At 37.0% G+C, this 21,871-nt stretch overlaps 2 protein-coding genes across 3 annotated transcripts; both read right to left on the bottom strand.

Moving 5' to 3' along the window:
* Positions 1-635: 635 nt before the first annotated feature.
* LOC144855749 (uncharacterized) lies at positions 636-4,379 on the bottom strand. The gene is made up of 4 exons (XM_078713669.1): positions 4,012-4,379; positions 3,442-3,576; positions 3,087-3,161; positions 636-1,665 (listed from the first exon to the last, which is right to left on the bottom strand). The coding sequence occupies exons 1-4, from the start codon at positions 4,103-4,105 to the stop codon at positions 1,355-1,357; spliced, it is 615 nt and encodes a 204-aa protein (XP_078569795.1). The 5' UTR covers positions 4,106-4,379; the 3' UTR covers positions 636-1,354.
* A 4,985-nt stretch (positions 4,380-9,364) lies between these two features.
* Positions 9,365-21,782, bottom strand: LOC144856232 (uncharacterized). 2 transcript variants are annotated; one of them, XM_078714181.1, is made up of 5 exons: positions 21,611-21,782; positions 14,336-14,490; positions 12,342-12,455; positions 11,985-12,068; positions 9,365-9,761 (listed from the first exon to the last, which is right to left on the bottom strand). In XM_078714181.1, exons 2-5 carry the CDS (start codon positions 14,463-14,465, stop codon positions 9,424-9,426), a joined length of 666 nt encoding a protein of 221 aa, XP_078570307.1. In that variant the 5' UTR covers positions 14,466-14,490; positions 21,611-21,782; the 3' UTR covers positions 9,365-9,423. The 2 variants fall into 2 exon arrangements, with proteins under 2 accessions (XP_078570307.1, XP_078570308.1); XM_078714182.1 differs by lacking the exon at positions 21,611-21,782 and adding an exon at positions 18,953-18,994.
* Between the last annotated feature and the right edge of the window lie 89 nt (positions 21,783-21,871).

Here is a 21,871-nt window from a genome sequence, read left to right as displayed (position 1 = left end):
GTTGCTGAAGTTATTGCGATCATTTTTATATGGTATGTATTTCTCAACCGTTGTGCAATTCTCTGTTGATTGTATCTACCGTGATGTAAATAAACATTACATCATCGCGGAAGTTATGCATGGATGGGCACAGTTCAAAACAAACCGATAGAGGGCGGTATAATGGTTAGTGATTAATAAAACGGCAGCGTTTTATTTGTTAATATTTAATAATCTTATAGGCCTATGTAATATTTGTTCATCCGTTTCATTTATATAATTATAGTGATTATTTTAAGGACATGTAGATGGTGGCGCTTTTGTCTATTAAAGTGATGATTTATTTATTTTACGTAACTTCGAATGTGTTACTTAATTCAGATAATATGCAGAAAACAGTTAGAATTACGATACAACGAAATGTTTCTTATAGATAAAATATAAATAAATATATAATATGTAGTGTGATGTCAACAGTTTAAATTAAATTAAAATTATTTTAATAGTACGGCAGAACATTATAATTTATATTATAATATAAAGTTTTGTAGTAGGCCTACTCTTAAAATAATCATTCCTATTATAGAGCCTAATTTGCTAAAATATTTCTTCACATACCATGAGATAGAACACACAAACACAATCAATAATAGGCTATTTTCGTTTTATTATTTCCTTGCGTATATTACAACGATTAATGTATTCTGTCCGATTATGTATCTCTCTTTCTCTCCCGATATATATGAAAATAGTTTTGTTTTAGTTTTGTTTTTTCTATATATAAGAAAAATATATAAATCCAAAGGCAAATTACTGAAAAAATTACAATGCTGTGGGTATCAGTGGCTGGATCTCAATCTCTCTCTCATCAGGAGATACAAAAAAAAAGCGAAAAGCTAAATCAAAACGATAAAGTAAAACAGCCAGAAAAATTAGCAGAGCTTTCGGGCAACACTAGCCCTTCATCAGTGCAAGTGAAGGAATTTGGATAACGTCAAAAAGAAATATATATATACATAAACCCGATAAATCCACTATGAACTAGCACGTACGCACTACCCCACACAGAAACTGTACGTCACATTTAATTTTAATATTTGAATGCTTTAATGTAAAATTATATAATCCAGAAATTTTTATTGCTTTAGTTTGCGATCAATTTAACAATGGCACCACGTTCTTTGTTACTACATTTTACCATAGTCTTAAAGCTGGTTCCCACTAGCGACGCAACGCAAGGACACAACGTAAGTAATTTGACCAATTACAAGCGATGGGTTATTCGAACAGTTGCTTGTCATTGTTCAACTCGCTTGCGTTGCGCGTACGTCCTTACGTTGCGTCTCTAGTGGCAACCACGCATTGTGGCAATACACTATTTCGCCGTTTCTCCTCCTCCTCCTTCGTGTTGTTCTTTCTCTTTCAATACGTCATCATAACTTGGTAAAATAAACGTGTCTGTTTGCGTCGTCGATGACATCATAAATAATGGGTACGGGTGTTGTGATAACGTACCATCCGGGCTATTTACTGCCTCCGTGTAGTTCGGAGGATTGTCGCCGCCACCGACGGGTTGGCTGTTGCCGTCGTCGTCGTCCCTACGACGACCGTCTTCGACCGAACGTCTAGTACTTCTAGGACGTTGTCGCTTACGTATCAAACTGTTGCGGGAAATTCTATGCTTTCCTAAAATTATAATATTTAAAAATTATTAATTAGAAATTAGTAAAATAATGTCTTCTAACTCATCAAATAAAAATCTGGGACGGGATTCGATTCAAATAATTTGACAAGAAATAGTGGTAAACGGAACTGGGCGGTGTCCCGATACCCCCACCTTAGGCCTACTACCTTTAGGTGTCTATTCCACGTACAATGATATATCAAGGAGACTAGTGAAATATTACAACTACCTTATTTTGCAATGTACATATATTATTATAGCATTGATGAGATTAATAGGATAAATACAATGACTTTGTAAAATGCAGATGTTTATTATGATGGACTGAGTGAGTGAATAATTGTTATATAAAGCAATAATCTGATGATTCATCAAGTTAAGGAAACAAAGACGCTTAAAACCATACAGAAATAATAGAAACATTTACATCGCCGCCGCAAAGTTAACGACAGGTGAAATAAAACGAGCGTCGCGTATAAAACTTGTTAAAGCGTAGTTCCCACTAGCCTAGCAACCTATGCGCGCACATGCCCTTACAATAAATGTGCATGCCCCTCCCGTTTTCCGCTCCACTGCGCAACGCAGTGTCATAAGCGCAGCGCAAGTAATTTGACCAATTGTGACTTGATCAATCGCTTGTGATTGGACAATATAGTAGGCCTACAGTGCCCTTTTTGTCGTGTTAATAACAAATTCACCTAAACTTATTGGCTTTCTTTTAAAGCAAATTGTTTATATCTTTAAGGACTTGAAAATAATGTACCAATTTGACATTATTTTGACAAGTTCATATTATAATAATAAGTAATATAAGTTGAAAACCTGCAGGCATATTATCATTATAAATAAGCAATGCATTTGCACGTTTCCGCTTTGGTACTTAAACATTCATTGAAAGGTCGTAAGCTGCATGTTATCTTTTAAAATAAAGACTCTTCATTTTGTTTTGTATCATCAATACTAATTAAGACGATCACATTCTAGTTGTGACTTCGAATTAGTTAAATAGCCCTATTGTTAAAAAAGACAAACTCGTCGATACGTGCGACCATTGTTAATCGTACAACTTATTTTTAAATGCATCACAGTGACTACGTACAAAGTTGACGCCCGCGTACCATAATATTTCATCAATATTTAAACGCGCGTTTTAAATTGTTGTGTCTCTCTTTGACGACAGTTGCGCGCATGCTATTTTGAAATATTCTCATTAAAATACAGTTTTCTTAAAAAAGTGACAACCAACTTTGTCTTCAGGCGTTGTTCATATTTGCCTTTTCAGATTACATTATTTATAATCCAACCTTCTGCCAAATGCAATGCAAATATAAAAAAAACCGCCAGGGTCACTTTAAAGCCCATAGGCTACGATATAACATGTTGTTCAATGCGCGAAAGCTTAGTAAGCAAAATGGCAACTTACGATTATACACTCTTAATATAATCCATATGAGCACTGGAATCAGGATGATCAGACCAATTATAGACTCGCTCAAAACTATATCGAATAAAACATAACGTATTTTTAAAAACTGTATTATTCTCTACGTTCTAATTCCCCCTTTCACACTGCATGGCAAAACTCCCGAGTGTTTACACACACCGGGAGACACACCATATAAAACGCAAAGTGACGCCGCGCGCGGTGTGTTTAAACTCCGCGGCTTTGCTAGGAAGATGAAGTGTAAATAAACTGCATGTAGTAGGCAATAACAAACACACATAGCAATATAGAGAATAATACTCACGTAGTAAGACTATAAATGACGATAACTTACATGATTTGTCGTGTTTATCACAAGATTTTCCGTAGTAACCCGGATCACATTCGCACCTTGAGAATGCCGCTAATGGGTCACAATGACCGTTAACACATCGATATGTCACGTTACGTGCTCCATCAAAACATGTTTCTAGAACATGAAAGATATTTATAAATGTTGAGGCTGGTCAATAATAGCCAACATCACGCCCCCCTCGTTTACGTGAAACAAATTCAGCTTACCTAACAACCTTGGTGGTGGAGACATAATATAATATTTCTTAAAACAACTGATTTTATTGGGGCTGTTGACACTCTAATGCCGATCCGATGACCGGTGAGTCTAATCGTCGAATCACCTTCTCGTCGAACAGAGTCTTCGTGTCGACTGGGCCTCTCGTTTATAACTAGACCCATCATCGAACATAGTCCTTGTCGTCGTTTAACGGAACTTTCTCGTGTTTTCGTCAACTGTACCCCTTGTCAAACATTGTTTATCATGACATGACCCCTGCATATGACCCCCTTCTTGTAAAGTCTTAGTTATTATGATGACTAAAGAATACATGTTGTCGTTAATACTTACTTGACTTGGAAGAATAAGTTGCGTCAACGGTTGCAAAAAGTACAATAGCAGTAAACACTCCAATGTATAACAACAGTTGCTTATAACTATCCATTTTCTTGGTAAATACAGAAATATTGAAACACCAGTACTGTTTTATTAGTCCTAAGCCAAGAAGACCTAGTATACCCCTAGTATCTGTCTTAACAAAATGTTGGAAGTTCAACAACAATAGCTAGCTTGCCCTGTGTAGTGATATTGCATTAGAATTGTCTGTTTTGTACACTATCTATCTACTATAATAGTACGTATACAAAATAAGAGTTAGTACCACCAGTTCCTTATTGTTAAAACTATAATTCTTCCTGTTTGTAAAAAATGTAAATTACGTCAGCAGACGACAAGGAAGTTCGTCAAACGACTGGTTTTGCACAGTCACTCGACTCGACACCAAAATAGAATTGTTGATACTAAAAGTAGATGGATTGAGTAGTCTATTGTTGTAAGTTGTACTTGTAAAACTACCTTTTCATGATGACTATTCGTCCATTACAACTGGCTTTGTGTTGTTTGTTTGTTTCCTAACAATATTTAGTTCCAGTGCAGTATGTGGGTTTGAAGGACTCTGTAAACAAAACACTGCCATTTTAACGCATTTTATTTTGTCATTCGTTTATTTGTTTTGTATTCCTTGTGGAATATACGTTTTATATGAACCACTTCGGCTTGGTTGCCATTTGGACGCAACGCAAGGGCGTAAGTGATTTGACCAATCATAAGCGATGGATAGTCCGAACTGTCGCTTGTGATTGGTCAACACGCTTGCGTTGCGTCTACGTCATTACGTTGCGTCTACATCATTGCGTTGCGTCTAAGTCATTACGTTTCGTCCTCGTCCTAGTGAGAACCAAGCTAGCAGAAGGTAATTTCCCGAATGATCTTAACATCCAAACGGTTCTGGGTATGATCAACTTGTTTAAACATTAAGATTAAAATCATGTTCTCCGGGAAGGGTCATCGTCTTGTTGATGTTTGGATGACTTTAATTGCTTAAGCTTGGTTCCACTTGGTTCGCAAGGACGTAACGCAGCGTAAGTGATTTGACCAATCACAGGCAATGGATTGTTCGGACAGTGGCTGGTCATTGGTCAACTCGCCTGCGTTGGGTCTACGTCTTCGCGTTGCGTCTCTAGTGAGAACCAAGCTTTAAAGCGATGTTTGTGTGCTTCTAATTGTGTTTGAAGTATAATTTACAAAACACGATAACAGTATTAGTTATACATAATGTCATTAAACATAAAGCACCAAATTCTCGGTAAAAATTATCCAATTACGGTATTCATGAACTGTTTACATTAGCAATTTAAATGACGAGCAGCATCAGCGTTGAATTCTGCTTACAATATCCATCAACCTCGCATCTAATTAAAATGTTTATGTACGACTAATTGTCGTATCATGTTCGTTTAGTTAAGAGAAGTTAGGTGCATTACCGTCTAAGCATGTACTTAGATAATAGACGCCTACAGCGATACAATGCCGCATCTTATCAACGGATCAATAGTACAACCCGAAGATGTTATCCGTTTAAATAGCTTGACAGTACAGCTGCATCATGAAAATATTACATTAAATGGGAATATTAACCTATCAACTTATAACGATTCGTCTAGGCTGTCATGTTTATTTAACTCTGGTTCTTTTTGTATTAGTCACATTGCTCTTGTTTCCATACCATAGTTTTTAAACCGATTCACTGTATCCAGTATCATAGTCAAATGCCGTGATACAGTCCCACATGTGTTTCACATGTGACACCTGTATCGTAAACAATAAACCTTGACCTTCCATGATACAGGCATCACTTGGGATGTACATGGGACGCTTTATTTCTAAATTGCCTATTGAAAGTACTAGATAAATATTTTTCCATAAACCTTGGTTCTCACTACGATGCAACGCAAGGACGTAAGCCGCAACGCAAACGAATTGACCAATCACAAACAACAGTTGGAATAAGCCTAGCTTTTGATTGGTCAATTCGCTTGCATTGCGGCTTACGTCCTTATGCGTGGTTCCCACTAGAGACGCAACGCAAGGACGTACGCGCAACGCAAGCGAGTTAGCGACAAGCCACTGTTCGAATATCCCATCGCTTGTGTTTGATCAAATCAATTGCGTTGCGTTACGTCATTGCGTTGAGTGCTAGTGGGAATAAAGCTTTAACCTATTGGTGATGCAGATGATGGGTGTTATAGGTGACATTGTTAAAGAACATGATGAGGAGGCCGGAATAAACTCTTTATTCTGCATCCGAACAGTGTTAGTATTAGCAAATATTAGAACTCTACAACAGGAAATTTGAATGAAGTTTGAATACTAAAAGCAATGTTGATAATAAACTCGAGTGTCTTAGTTCTGTGAACATGAATGCTTTAAAGTAGCAATGATGTATTATGTACACAACATTCAATGTATTATGTACACAACATTCAATGTATTATGTACACAACATTCAATGTATTATCAAATATCACACCGTAACTCATTAGTAGATACGTAACGCTTTAATGATTCAGGTGAGTCATCTGTTGCCATGGAAATTACTTGATTTTTAATAAATGATATTCTGAATTGGTTTTTGTTCGAAAACTATGGTTTGCGTCAACGGCCAAAAATATGGAATTCCTTATGAAAAATATAATTATATGTTTTGTCGGGGCTGACGAATCTATTCGTAGTATCTTCACACCTTCTTTGTGACCCCGCGTATTCAGGGGACTGCACTCCTATTAACATTTTCCTCAGAAATGAACAAGGGGAAATGTAATGTTGTGATATACAAAAATAAAATATTTGTTTTTACGTATTTAGTGCAATATGTATTTTATGGACGGGTTTATGTCTGAGTTTTAGCCAATTATAATAAATAAAACACTAGAATGATAAAGAAAATTATAAATTTAATTTGAGTACACATAACGAAAACAATATGTACAGTATTTCTGTGTGATAGGAATACGACACAGAGCACACGTCATAAGTATGGTAACTTTAGATAATATATGTATAAGAGACATACATTGATATTACTATAGAGTGAGTTAATGTAAGGAAAGTGTAGAGTTCCCGTATTGAACTTCAAACTTACAGAATAAAAAAAACCAGAAAAACGAACAAAATAAAAAAGGGGAGGCATGAGTTTATTTCGGACAGCGCATAAGATGGGGCGCTTGTTCGCGCGTGTTAAGCGTGGTTCCCACTAGCGACGCAACGTAAGAAAATTCCCTTCCAATAATTGTTTTCCCCCGCCTGCGTGAATTAAAAACTACGATGTTTGCAGCACTGATGCGTCGTCGATTCCCACTTGTACTTACGCAATACAGCACTGCGTTGCGTTGCGTTGTTAGTGGGAACGCTTTAATACAGTTATATACTGTATAACGTTATGACTGTGTGTGCGCAAAACGCCCTTTTGAATAACTTATAACTGAACATTTCGATCGTTTAATTAGAAAAGGAAAAAGAAGTTAGAGTGTTATATTCGTAAAAATGTAAATACAAAACCTTGAACATGAATATATATGAGTAGTTTGATACTTCCAATTCATATTCAGGTTATCAAACATACTCAGGCCATCCGATATTATTTAGGCCATCCGATATTATTTACCAACTACACTAAATCCATCCTGCAGAGACGTGCGTTTTATTTTATTATATTTAATTTAATTTTGTTGATGAAAAATCCACTTATATTAAATACTCGTACATAAAAGATGATATCCCACAATTCATTATGATCATGAAAATCAGATAAGATTGTAATTTCACTCTTCTCTGACTAAAATAGAGTAGGAGGCCCAGAATGTAAAACTAAAATAGGGTAGGAGGCCTAGAATGTAAAACTAAAATAGAGTAGGAAGCCTAGAATGTAAAACTACAATAGAGTAGGAGGCCTAGAATGTAAAACTAAAATAGAGTAGGAGGCCTAGAATGTAAAACTAAAATAGAATAGGAGGCCTAGAATGTAAAACTACAATAGAGTAGGAGGCCTAGAATGTAAAACTAAAATAGAGTAGGAGGCCTAGAATGTAAAACTAAAATAGAATAGGAGGCCTAGAATGTAAAACTACAATAGAGTAGGATGCCTAGAATGTAAAACTAAAATAGAGTAGGAGGCCTAGAATGTAAAACTACAGACACATATTAACCACCAAGTTTTCGAGCTCTCCTCGACAACATTCAATAATTGCCCCATTTTCACGTACGTCAGTATATTAATAATGTTATTACTGTATGTTACGATTTTCCAAATAAATGCAAATCAAATCAACTTAAATTGAAATGCTTGCTCATAAATGATGTACCACCGTAGTTGTATTCATTACAGTAAATTAAAACAGTTTATAAATTTAAAAAATATATATTATTGGACATGGATCAATAAAATAAAGCCAGCTAAAGCCTGAGCTATAAAACATCGTTGCACGCGAATGTATATTTAATAAATGCCTTTTATTATGTATTTATATCATGGTTATAAATAGGCAGATTCGTTTTAAAATACATACTATTTCCATATATGGACTGATATTTTGAATTACTTTATAGTACTCTTTTAAATATAGAAAACCTGAATAGAATGAAAATAAATATTTGGATTTGATTAATCACATGCATCGTATGCAAATATACAAGGTGCACAACAGTTTTTTACATTTTGTTTTATAAATATACATAAAATGAGCATAAAAATGTACTAATTCGATTGAATGGCCTTCTACTAAACCCCGTCCACGATTCAAGGGGTATAGGAACGCGCCAAGAACGCAAGAGGCACGAGGACGCGTAAATATACCCCGTCCACGCACCAAGAACGCAAGAGGCACGAGGACGCGTAAATATACCCCGTCCACGCACCAAGAACGCAAGAGGCACAAAGACGCATAAATATACCCCGTCCACGCATCAAGAACGCAAGAGGCACGAGGACGCGTAAATATACCCCGTCCACTCACCAAGAACGCAAGAGGCATTTGGGGGACGCGTAAATATACCCCGTCCATGCATCAAGAACGCAAGAGGCATTAGAGGGACGCGTACATATACCCCGTCCACGCAACAAGAACGCAAGAGGCATAGGAGGACGCGTAAATATACCCCGTCCACACATCAAGAACGCAAGAGGTATAGGAGGACGCGTAAATATACCCCGTCCACGCATCAAGAACACAAGAGGCATAGGAGGACGCGTAAATATACCCCGTCCACACATCAAAAACGCAGAGGTATAGGGACGTGTAACAAACATGGTTTGCGTCCGGTCATGACGAATTCTCAGGACACAACAGGACAGGGTCTAGTAAAAAAAACACCATTCGATTCCAAGGTGCAAATATGAAGACAATTGGGATAACATGAGGTCATAGGTTAAACTTCTTCCGCCATGTCAATATCTTCTAATTCAAACGAAAATGCCGAATTTTTAGAGCCTAATGATATCCTTGATGTATTAACCTTTGACCTTTCGTTATTACTATTTTCTTGAATTTTAATATTTCTAAATACTTTCATGACCTCTTCGTAGGCCGGAGGATGGTCAGTATTCCCACAATGCTCTAGTTGTAACGACCGGAGTGAGTGTAATGGATTGGTGACGTCATGGTAGCATGGTGGTAGATCAGTGAGTCCAGCAGGTACTGACTCGTCGTCTGTGTGGAAAGACCTGCTAACGCTGTCCATGTTCCGCTGTCGTTGGCTGCTGTCGTCTGTAGGTTTGAAATGGAAAACATTATTTGTTAAAGCTTCTTGTCGAAGGGAAGTGGATCCATGGGGCGGGAAGGCGGCGCTATTTTTAATATTAATAGTCTGTCAAAAATATGTAGGACGCGATACGATATAATTTATTGTCATTTAAACAACACGGTACAATGGAAATTTGGTTGGTTAGTTAATTTGGTTAGTTGATATGTCAAAATCGGAGCGCGCTCGTCCCAATAGGGTTAGTCTCAGAAGATGTGTTCTAGTCTATACCGGTCAGTATTTTAAAGAAAACTCTTTATTTTATCTCAAATATGAAAAAAAAAAAATCCTACAAAGATTATAGACTAAAAAACTGCATTAAATGAAAATCGCATTTAATCGTTAGCATACATGTTGAATAAAATTACATGTGTTTTACAAACATAATCCTGAGGCTGTGACACATTGACATACACGAGTATCATTTATCTCATTCTGCCAACTTAAGAAGACGGTAACATGCAAAAACTATCAACAATTTAAAACTGACATACAACATAAACGTTATATGAATAATAGGGTAACGATTAGAGAAGAAGAAGGAGATACGTCGCTGAATTTGAAATTGACATCACGTCTAAAAGTAGACGGCGCTGAATGCCTATAGAGACGGCTGCTGTCGCGATTAAAAATGTCAGATTAAAGACACAACAGTAGCAGACGTATTGTGGACACAATTACTTAAAAAGCATCGAGATGACAAAAACTAAATTGCGACGACGGCGAGGATGTGCTTAAATACACATTATGTCACATTCGTGTCGTATATTCAAACATTAAAATAACATTAAAATGTTACATTTACATTACTTGATATTGGACTACTTAAATATTATATGTAACATTCCTAATATTGTAAAGTGATACCATGTTGTAGATATTGGATGATCAAAGAGGCATAGTTACGGAAGCCCGTTCAGGCCACTAGTTAATTCTATATTTAACTAGTGGCCCGAACGGGCTTCCGTACTTAGTAAATATTATATCCAAGTGAAGTAACATGATTGAATGTTATAGTATAATACCATATAATCTTATTTTGAAACGGAAGTGTACGTTTGTAGTCTTCCGTGCATTTAAGATTGTGACGTCACCCATAATATTAGCACGGTACAAAAAAAAAAGCACATATCTAAGATATAAGATAATTATATAATTAAATTATTAAAGATTACACACACCACGCCTTAGTTACGCCTACACACACCACGCCTTGGTTACGCTTACACACACCACGCCTTGGTTACGCTTACACACACCACGCCTTGGTTACGCTTACACACACCACGCCTTAGTTACGCTTACGGGGCATAGTTAAAGACATCATAATTTAGTTGTTAAAACTATTTGGGACATTATTATTTCATTAATGTACAGTATGATGCATTGAATATGTTATATTCTTCTAGGAATGTATTCTACCCAGCAGACAATGTAGTATATTTATTCCAAACGGCGCCCCGTGTAAATCTTGTGTACGTTCGTCGCGACATGAATTGACGACGACGACGTATGGGTAAAATGAAATATATCATACCATTAAAATCAGTAGTAGGCTAAATTTATAGGCAGCAACGTAAAGAACTTTAGATTTAATGTGAAAATTGAAATGCACGCTTAGGAACAGAGTCCTAGTTTTTAACCGGATAAATGCTATGATTGAATTTGTGAGAAAGCATGACGCTAAAGAAATATGCAAAACGAACGTTGGCATTTCGAAGTAAAATGGATAAATCAGATGCCATCATATAAAATTGACATAAAATTCACTACATGATATTAATAAAAGGTCAATGTATAGTGATGTAAATTTGTAGAGACAAAATAAACCTGAAATATTAAGCCTGAAAACCAAAGTAGAAATCGTCACAGCGCATTTAGTACGCTTGGTTGTTACTAGGAGGCAACGCAAGTACGTACGCGCGCCGCAATTATTTGACCAATCACGACATGGATCATCCGAAGTATCGGTTGTGATTGGTCAACTCAGTTGCGTTATTTTTAAAAGGAAAAAAAATCTTTTTATTTCCGATCTTCACTTTAAAAATAAACCATTACATAATAAATTAAGGTACAACTTATTACATTAATAAAGGTATGAGTGAAGCATAGGCCTTTAACAAACATTAATTGCTGACGTCACTACATTTGATTTCAACCATATGGATACATAATAACATGTAACTTACAATTTTTACATCCATAAATGCAGAGTACAGTCCAACAAATCGGTGGCATTACGCAAATCAAAACAACTATCACGGTTGTGACAACTAGAGGGTTAAAAGAAAGTAATTATTGAAGAAAAAATGCATTTTATTTACATATTCAATAAGTCCCGTTCCAAATTTGGTCATACGAGCAAATCCGCTAGAATTGGGTCCTGGTATACCTCGCCACCAAACTTTATGTTCAAGTGTATTATTTATATATTTTGAAATATTTTAAAATAGGCCAAAATTAAATGATACAAATTCTATGATATTTTATTTACGCAAATATATAATAGTATTAGGCAAATGAAGGGGCGGCTGCGAGCATGTTACCTTGATCCTCGCAGCTGTGTCCATAGTAACCAGCTTGGCAATGACAAGTCTTGTTAGGTCCACATAAACCACCATGTTCACAGCTATACACACTACCATCACTAAAATTACACACTGAAATATAAACAAAAATAAATCAGTTTTTCTAAGAAATATGTAGAGTAGAACCTTAAGCTAATTGGTTCCCACTTTTGGACGCGACGCGCGCAACGACGTAGGAGCAACGCCATCGAATTGACCAATCATAAGCGATAGTTAGGGTGCTCCTCGTTGTGATTGGTCAAATTATTGTTGGTGCGTTTGCGTCCTTGCGTTGCGAACAATTGGAAACCAAGGAGACAGAGACCCTACAAAGTGTTCCCGCCGTTTAAGCCCGGCGCACACTAGAGGTTTCGGCTGAGCCAACTGGCACGAGTAACACTTAGCTCACTAAAAAATTTGCCGCAAACTATGATCGCGTTCTATCGGACGCACACTAAACGCCTTCAGTACGCGATTTTCTGATTGGATAATTACTTACTACGCTATACAGCACGCGCTGAAATATCATAATAAATCAGAACATAATATGTCATGCGCAGTTTAATTTTTTAGTGAGCAGGAAGCTCACGTTCGGCGCACACTTGAGGAAAATGGCACGCGTGCCAAAAAATATTAAACACGATAGATATTTTCCTCAGCGGCACGCGTGGCCGATTCCTCACGAAATCCCCGGCGCACACTGTGAGGCAAGTGTTACTCGTGCCAGTTGGCTCAGTCGGAAGCTCTAGTGTGCGCCGGGCTTTAGGGGTGTCTCTGTAATACTGTGAACATTTGAATTTGCATTTAACAATAATGGAATGTTCCAACTTATGATGACACAAAAGTGTTATAGAAATTATATATATATTTTAATGGAAACAAATGTTAAAAGGTAGATTTAACTACATTTTATTGATTTACCTTTTAAAAGATTAGTGTAAATGTAAGCGAAAATACTTACATTGTAGAATATATGTGTTTTTATTACAAATACTAACGAAAAAGAAAGATTTTTACAAATTCAAATATCATTCTTTCTGCGTATGATTGATGATACAAAACAAAAGCAACTGAGTTATTTACACATTTTATTTTCATAAAAAATTCAATTTATTCATTTCTAGATTTCAATTTCAGTAATGCAGTTCTGATTTTAGAATTCCTTTTTTAGAGACAATTTAATTTGTAATGTAAATAGACAGATATTTCACCCACGCTGTAAAGTGTCGTTGGAAAACATCGTCATGTTTTGATAAGACGACTTTTTTTATTATTCTTAATAAATCATATACAATGTGAAAATAGGGAACTCAAAACTGAACACAAAGCAGGTATTGAAGGGACATTTTTCTGGAACGAACGAGGGGAGCACTTACGACCATCCGCTATTCATAGGAGGACGCCCACTTTAAGAAACACTTTTTTTTATCCCAGAGTACCCCTTTAAAAGTATATTTTTGTTCTAATTAATATTTAAGTTTGAAATAATCAACCACTTTACATTGCGATTACCATTCCATACAGGAACGGTAGAACGAGGACAGGTGTCAATGCACATACACACTTAAGCTTGGTTCCCACTAGAGACGAAACGCAAGGACGTAACACAACGTAATGCTTGGTTCCCACTAGAAACGCAACACAAGGACGTAACGCAACGTAAGTGAGTAGACCAATCACACGCGATGGATTATTCAAACTGTCGCTTATCATTGGTCAACACGCCTGCGTTACGTCTACGTACTTGCGTTGCGTCCTAGTGGGAACCAAGCTCAAGTGATTTGACCAATCACAACCGATAAATTATTCGAACATTGGTCCACTGGCTTGCGTTGCGCGTAGGTCCTTGCTTTGCGTCTCTAGTAGGAACCACGCAGGCTTAAGTGATAACTTTTTTGAGGCAGCATTCATCATGAAGAATATCTTTTTGAGATTTTCGTATTTGTAATATAAATATAATGAAGGCAACTCACTTGTAGTAAATCCTGACGAGTTTTGTTGCAAAGCTTCAACAATGGTCAGTTTAAAGCAGAGTATAGTGACCCCTCTTAGCAAACAGCATACATCTCCTAGGCAAACGGGTCGTTTAAACGATTTCAACATCTTTCAAATCTTCGCAGCAAGCAATCTATAGAACAGGAATTACATTGAAGTAGTACATTGAGTTTGTAAGATACATCAGTTTAGTTATTCATCAACTATCGACGACGACCAAAATAAGTTGATATAACGATCGAGGTAGATGATGTAGAAATTGAAAGCTGTAGTGTCATCTTTCATAAGATACTAAAGGGCAGATTATAAAACAATAACTAAGCAACTTGGCGGCAATTAATCAATCAATTAAGAACGGAGATATTGAAGTGATGATGATGACATCTGAAGATGGATGACAAGATAAATACAGTTTGCGATGACACGATTCAGATATAGAAAACATTCGGCAACCAATAAAGTATCCCTTTTATTTTCTTCTTTCTTTCTTTCTTTCTTTTATTTACCCACAAATATAAAGTATAAACATTGTAACATAAATAAAACAAAATATATCAAGGGAAGGGGTAAGAGGAGGTGTCAAGGGGCTGCCCGTAGTGACAAAACATAATGTTGTCTCGAGGGAAAGTGTCCCAAAAGATGGGTTCTATGTGTCCATTTTTGTTGAATGTTGTCTGGGATGTGTGTACCGTACATTTATATGCATTATTAAATGGTTACCAAACTGACAAGCACTCGCTTCTTTTTGTATACTATTAAATATTGTAAATGTAATTGGTAATTGTGAAAAATAAATGTGTAAATACAAAAATAATACATGTCTAATGTCCTCTGAATATGGGGTGTGTGTCCCAAAGGAGGGGTTCTACGTGTCCTCTGATTAGGGGTGTCCCGCCCGCCCAAAGGCTGGGTTCTATCATATATAAATTACATTTTGTAGCTAGAACACAATGCGAGATTTACTACAAAGACTTTATAATTTAGTGATTCAAAAATATTATCAAGGTGACTGAAAAAAGTAATAAAAATACTGTAAATATCACTGATAGTAGTAGCTATTGATTGCTTTGTGTGAGCTATGTGACGTCATATGTGTATATTAAAGACAGATTTCATATTAGGTCTCTCTCTATACTTCGAATTTTATGACAATAAATAATCTGTATGCATAGCTATAAAAAGGATTTTTAGAAACTAAAAGATTAACATTTACAGATAAATACTTAACACTGCAGCATATCGAAATATTCTCTGCCTATTATAACTATTGCAAGGTGTATATATGTTTCTGAGGGAATCGTCTCGTAATTGGTCAAATGACTTAATTGCGTTGCGCTTACTTCCTTGCGTTGCGCATACGTCCTTGGGTTGCGCTTACGTCCATGCGTTGCGTTGCGTCATTGTGGAAAACCAATCTTTGATTGGCGTAATAACTTCTTACAAACATCTAAGCTCATGAAGGGTTTGGATGAAGGAGGTGGCGGTAGAGGAAAAGTGGGGTAGGCCTACGTACTACTTTAGATGAAGGAGGTGGCGTTAAAGGAAGAGTGGGGTAGGCCTACGTACGTACTACTTTAGATGAAGGAGGTGGTGTTAGAGGAAAAGTGGGGTAGGCCTACGTACTACTTTAGATGAAGGAGGTGGCGTTAAAGGAAGAGTGGGGTAGGCCTACGTACTACTTTAGAAGAAGGAGGTGGTGTTAGAGGAAGAGTGGGGTAGGCCTACGTACTACTTTGGATGAAGGAGGTGGTGTTAGAGGAAGAGTGTGGTAGGCCTACGTACTACTTTGAATGAAGGAGGTGGTGTTAGAGGAAGAGTGGGATAGGCCTACGTACTACTTTAGATGAAGGAGGTGGTGTTAGAGGAAGAGTGGGGTAGGCCTACGTACTACTTTGGATGAAGGAGGTGGTGTTAGAGGAAGAGTGGGGTAGGCCTACGTACTACTTTGGATGAAGGAGGTGGTGTTAGAGGAAGAGTGTGGTAGGCATACGTACTACTTTGGATGAAGGAGGTGGTGTTAGAGGAAGAGTGGGGTAGGCCTACGTACTACTTTGGATGAAGGAGGTGGCGTTAGAGGAAGAGTGGGGTAGGCCTACGTACTACTTTGGATGAAGGAGGTGGTGTTAGAGGAAGAGTGGGGTAGGCCTACGTACTACTTTGGATGAAGGAGGTGGTGTTAGAGGAAGAGTGGGGTAGGCATACGTACTACTTTGGATGAAGGAGGTGGTGTTAGAGGAAGAGTGTGGTAGGCATACGTACTACTTTGGATGAAGGAGGTGGTGTTAGAGGAAGAGTGGGGTAGGCCTACGTACTACTTTGGATGAAGGAGGTGGTGTTAAAGGAAGAGTGGGATAGGCCTACGTACTACTTTGAATGAAGGAGGTGGTGTTAGAGGAAGAGTGGGGTAGGCCTACGTACTACTTTGGATGAAGGAGGTGGTGTTAGAGGAAGAGTGGGTAGGCCTACGTACTACTTTGAATGAAGGAGGTGGTGTTAGAGGAAGAGTGGGGTAGGCCTACGTACTACTTTGGATGAAGGAGGTGGTGTTAGAGGAAGAGTGGATAGGCCTACGTACTACTTTGGATGAAGGAGGTGGTGTTAGAGGAAGAGTGGGGTAGGCATACGTACTACTTTGAATGAAGGAGGTGGTGTTAGAGGAAGAGTGGGATAGGCCTACGTACTACTTTGGATGAAGGAGGTGGTGTTAGAGGAAGAGTGGGGTAGGCCTACGTACTACTTTGGATGAAGGAGGTGGTGTTAGAGGAAGAGTGGGTAGGCCTACGTACTACTTTGGATGAAGGAGGTGGTGTTAGAGGAAGAGTGGGGTAGGCCTACGTACTACTTTAGAAGAAGGAGGTGGCGTTAGAGGAAGAGTGGGGTAGGCCTACGTACTACTTTGAATGAAGGAGGTGGTGTTAGAGGAAGAGTGGGGTAGGCCTACGTACTACTTTAGATGAAGGAGGTGGTGTTAGAGGAAGAGTGGGGTAGGCCTACGTACTACTTTGGATGAAGGAGGTGGTGTTAGAGGAAGAGTGTGGTAGGCATACGTACTACTTTGGATGAAGGAGGTGGTGTTAGAGGAAGAGTGGGGTAGGCCTACGTACTACTTTGGATGAAGGAGGTGGTGTTAGAGGAAGAGTGTGGTAGGCATACGTACTACTTTGGATGAAGGAGGTGGTGTTAGAGGAAGAGTGGGTAGGCCTACGTACTACTTTGGATGAAGGAGGTGGTGGTAGAGGAAGAGTGGGGTAGGCCTATACGTACTACCTGCCTTAATACTGCAGCAGCTACTTCTCCACTCTCTTTTTGTTCGTTTCATTTAGTTCACATAAATTATGAAATGCAACAGATTTTTGTTTATCTTAATTGCAGATTCTTAAATCTAATCAGGTTCAATCCACTATATTAATGTAAGTTTATTTGTAACAAGTAACCTGAGAGAATATCTCTCAACAGCTTTTATATTAAATGTCAAAATACCTACTTGAAGTAATATCTGTGAAGGAAATGAAAGCCGGCAGAATTACTACACTCAACCAGGATTGAGTTTTATTAATTGCCAGATGATTTTACATTTCAAATAAACATCGCATTCAACTTTTAAAAACTCAACAATATTGATTTTTTGTTAACATTCGCTGTTCGCTTAATTCTACAAAACACGGTCTCTTAATAAATCAAGAGATATAAGAAATCATTTCAATTCTTCAGATACAATTTGGTCAACTAATTTGCAGCACATATTTTGGGTATTTAATTCATTGATTACGTCACGTGCGCACGCGTACAAAGGCATTTTAAACGTCGTGCGTGTAAAATTCGTCATAATTTGTCGATGCTAAATGAATGCATATCTAGCTGTATGTATGATATTATAGACTGTATTAAAATAAATTCCTGAGTTTTAGATTATCGAGAGATTTTATGGACAAGGACGTCATTAATTCTGAATTCAGTTTAAATAGCAATGTATGCCGATGTGCCGCGCGGCGAATACACACATGCCGATGTGCTGCGCGGCGAATACGCACATGCCGATGTGCCGCGCGGCGAATACGCACATGTCGATGTGCCGCGCGACGAACTACGCACCATTCTGGATTATAAATTGTAAAAGGTCAAAAAAGATGCTGACCACAAGAGAAAGGATGTCCATTGAATCAAGCGTACGTTTGACCACGTCCGAGAAGAAAGGAGGACAAGGGAAGGGAAATGTTAACAAGAAGAAATGATGAAGGAGGAAGAAGAATGATGATGAAGAAAAGGAAGAAGTAACTATGAGAGAGAAAGAAAAATACACGATGAAAGAAAGAAAAGGACACGATGATGATGAGGAATAAGACATTGACAGACAGAGAAACATAATTATGAGGTTCTCTGCACACGGTGATTAAATTCCTTGAACTTCATCTACTCTCCATCTAATCTTGTTTCCCTCTTTTTTTGTGTCTGTCTCACAATGTTTTATAAATTAACATGATGTACGTTATGTTGCAAACACAATTGCTTTCCTGCTAACTGGCAAATAACGGAAAATGTCAAATGTATCCCCCGAGGAGATTAGTATACTCAGTACAACAATGAACTCCACTCACCTCTCACGGAAAATCTGTTAATATTGCAATCTGCACTTGTCGTCGCGGCCATCATTATTATTATTGAATGTTGTTAGAGAATCTGTGCTGTTTTGCTGCTGCCTAATGATGATGCCCATTACATAACAATACCACCTTGGAGTGTTCTATTCATTTAAAGGGGTGTTTAATTATCTTGTCTTGATTGCATATCATTTAAAGAGACATTGTTATAATAATAATAATATCCTGGATTTATATACTGCCTAATGTTGTGAAACCTCTAAGCGCTAAACATTATTACCCCAGTCATTTTTTGGGATCAAGCACGTATGGAAACATACTCCCATAATGCAGCTAGTAATCAGCGCAAAGTTGTGTCTTGATATGATCTAACCGGGTTCCCATTTATACACCTGGGTGAATAGAGACAAACGTAAGTAAAGTATCTTGCCTATACAGCATTAAAAAAACGTGCCGGAAAATGTATTTAAGAGATTTAAAGCTCTGTCTACACTATCAAACTTTATGCCACAACAAATGTGATGTGCCCATATATGGACATGATGATGTCATATCACTACCACATTTGAGCATATTACTACCATGTTTGGCCACATCACACTAGTTTGATAGTGTAAACAGAGCTTAAGTTGTTAATGTTTCAACAGTTCATGTTACAACAATATGTAAAAAATTAACTATGTATTGACGGTCTTAAATCTCTAGTCGACATAAAAGTCTCTTTTAATTCTAAATTACTCGCATTTAATCAACTTCCGAGGAGTATTAGTCGATCAAATTTGCCTTAATGATTAATTAATTCTAAGAGAATTTTTGAACGTATCCAGTATTAATTATGTGCCCGGTCGATGAAACTATTTTAAAGGTGAAACAGACAAATAGTGGATGGATAACAGTAATAATATTGAAAGCATGTACAGAAACAAGAGATGAAATTGACGGAATAATGGAATTGAGGGGGGTTAATGGATAGATGGGTAGTTATGAATAATATGGAATACACAGAACCAAAATAAAGGTATGGAATGCATGATTGAATGGAAAAGAACGGATGAACGGATGGAATAGAAAAGATAGAAAGCGACAAACAAGTTAACGAATGAAATATGCATGAAATAGAAGACATTTGTGTACATTTCTGGTGAGCTATAAAATCTGTTGTCTGCTTGTTTCTAAACAAAGCGTCTGATTAATGATATAATAGCGCGCTTGTTGATGGAGAAACTTGCACAATCTAATTACCTTGTCGACCGTTGTCTACTGAAATCGTGTAATTTAACCATCAACATTCTTGTAATGTATGGAAACATGTAGCATTAACATCATAATTTACAAGTATGTTGATGTTAAATCCATGTAAATGTATGCTGATTACGGGAAGCACGCATATATTAATGCGCGTACAATTCGTGATGCGTTTACTAATTACAATTGATGTCTTTCCTTCACAATCATAGCAATGACAAAAGACTGATTCATACAAGCCTATTACCATCCTTTCAGGAAAATAAAATACATTGAAATATTGTAAAGAGACAATCGCTCTTCATTAAGACAGATCAAGGAAAAACATAGCAAACTCATTCTGTTCTCTCTTAATTAGAAGAAGTTCGTTCAATTACGAATGGACGTCCACTATTGTTCTTAATTGAGCTATTCTTTTGTAATCAGTCTTACCTTAAAAGAGCTATACCTCTATACATGAACCTTATCTTAAAAGAGCTATACCTCTATACATGAACCTTACCTTAAAAGAGCTATACCTCTATACATGAACCTTAACTTAAAAGAGCTATACCTCTATACGTGAACCTTCCCTTAAAGAGCTATATCTCTATACATGAACCTTCCCATAAAAGAGCTAAACCTCTATACATGAACCTTCCCATAAAAGAGCTAAACCTCTATACATGAACCTTCCCTTAAAAGAGCTAAACCTCTATACATGAACCTTCCCATAAAAGAGCTAAACCTCTATACGTGAACCTTCCCTTAAAAGAGCTATACCTCTATACATGAACCTTACCTTAAAAGAGCTAAACCTCTATACATGAACCTTCCCTTAAAAGAGCTATACCTCTATACATGAACCTTCCCTTAAAAGAGCTAAACCTCTATACATGAACCTTCCCATAAAAGAGCTAAACCTCTATACATGAACCTTCCCATAAAAGAGCTATACCTCTATACATGAACCTTCCCATAAAAGAGCTAAACCTCTATACGTGAACCTTCCGATCCCTTAAAAGAGCTATACCTCTATACATGAACCTTACCTTAAAAGAGCTAAACCTCTATAAATGAACCTTCCTTACGAAATGAAATGTACAATTTTGTACCAGTGCGAACGTAACAGACCATATAATAGAGATATTTTGATATCAAAACAAACGAACAAAAACAATGACAATATAATAACTAAGCATATTAATTATTAACCAAACAATGAAGAACATATTTGATTTTATATTTTTATTGTGTTATTGTTTTGTACAAGGATGCGACAAAAGGTTTTTTAAAGAAAAGATACCAAATCGCTTATTAGTGCTATTATGATTATAATCTTATAAACACATAAAACATGAGCTGATCCTGTATGATTTATTAAGAAAATAAAAAGAGCGATATTTATAGTGCCTTGATATCAATACTTACAGACTCTGTCTTAAGATAATATTTCCGTCTTTCAAACTATTCGCATCCTTTCTTTATATGTACACCCGGGTATCTTTCCAAATTAAATTATTGATTATATCATTCAAAGTCATCCAAATAAGAAATTATGTCCAACATTGCCAAATAGATAGAACACAACGCAAGTAGAGTAGGCGAGATTGTGAATTCAACTTATTTTGATCAATCGAGAGCCTAATAAAGTATTTTATAGATGGCGCTCTTTAATATTATTTTTTCATC

The sequence above is a fragment of the Antedon bifida genome, chromosome 11 (genome assembly GCF_963402885.1).
Source record: "Antedon bifida chromosome 11, ecAntBifi1.1, whole genome shotgun sequence".
NCBI lineage: Eukaryota > Metazoa > Echinodermata > Crinoidea > Comatulida > Antedonidae > Antedon > Antedon bifida.
This window is presented reverse-complemented; position numbering and strand designations above follow the sequence as displayed.

Bases quoted from the DNA above. Each gene is read 5' to 3' on its own strand.
- LOC144856232 (XM_078714181.1), bottom strand. From the start codon at position 14,465: ATGTTGAAATCGTTTAAACGACCCGTTTGCCTAGGAGATGTATGCTGT. The intron at 12,069-12,341 runs GTAACATGCTCG...TTAACCCTCTAG, and splicing joins ACACAGCTGCGAGGATCAAG to TTGTCACAACCGTGATAGTT. The intron at 9,762-11,984 runs GTAAGTTACATG...TCAAACCTACAG, and splicing joins CATTTATGGATGTAAAAATT to ACGACAGCAGCCAACGACAG.
- LOC144855749 (XM_078713669.1), bottom strand. From the start codon at position 4,105: ATGGATAGTTATAAGCAACTGTTGTTATACATTGGAGTGTTTACTGCT. The intron at 3,162-3,441 runs GTAAGTTATCGT...TATTCGATATAG, and splicing joins TGATAAACACGACAAATCAT to TTTTGAGCGAGTCTATAATT. The intron at 1,666-3,086 runs GTAAGTTGCCAT...TTATAATTTTAG, and splicing joins TATATTAAGAGTGTATAATC to GAAAGCATAGAATTTCCCGC.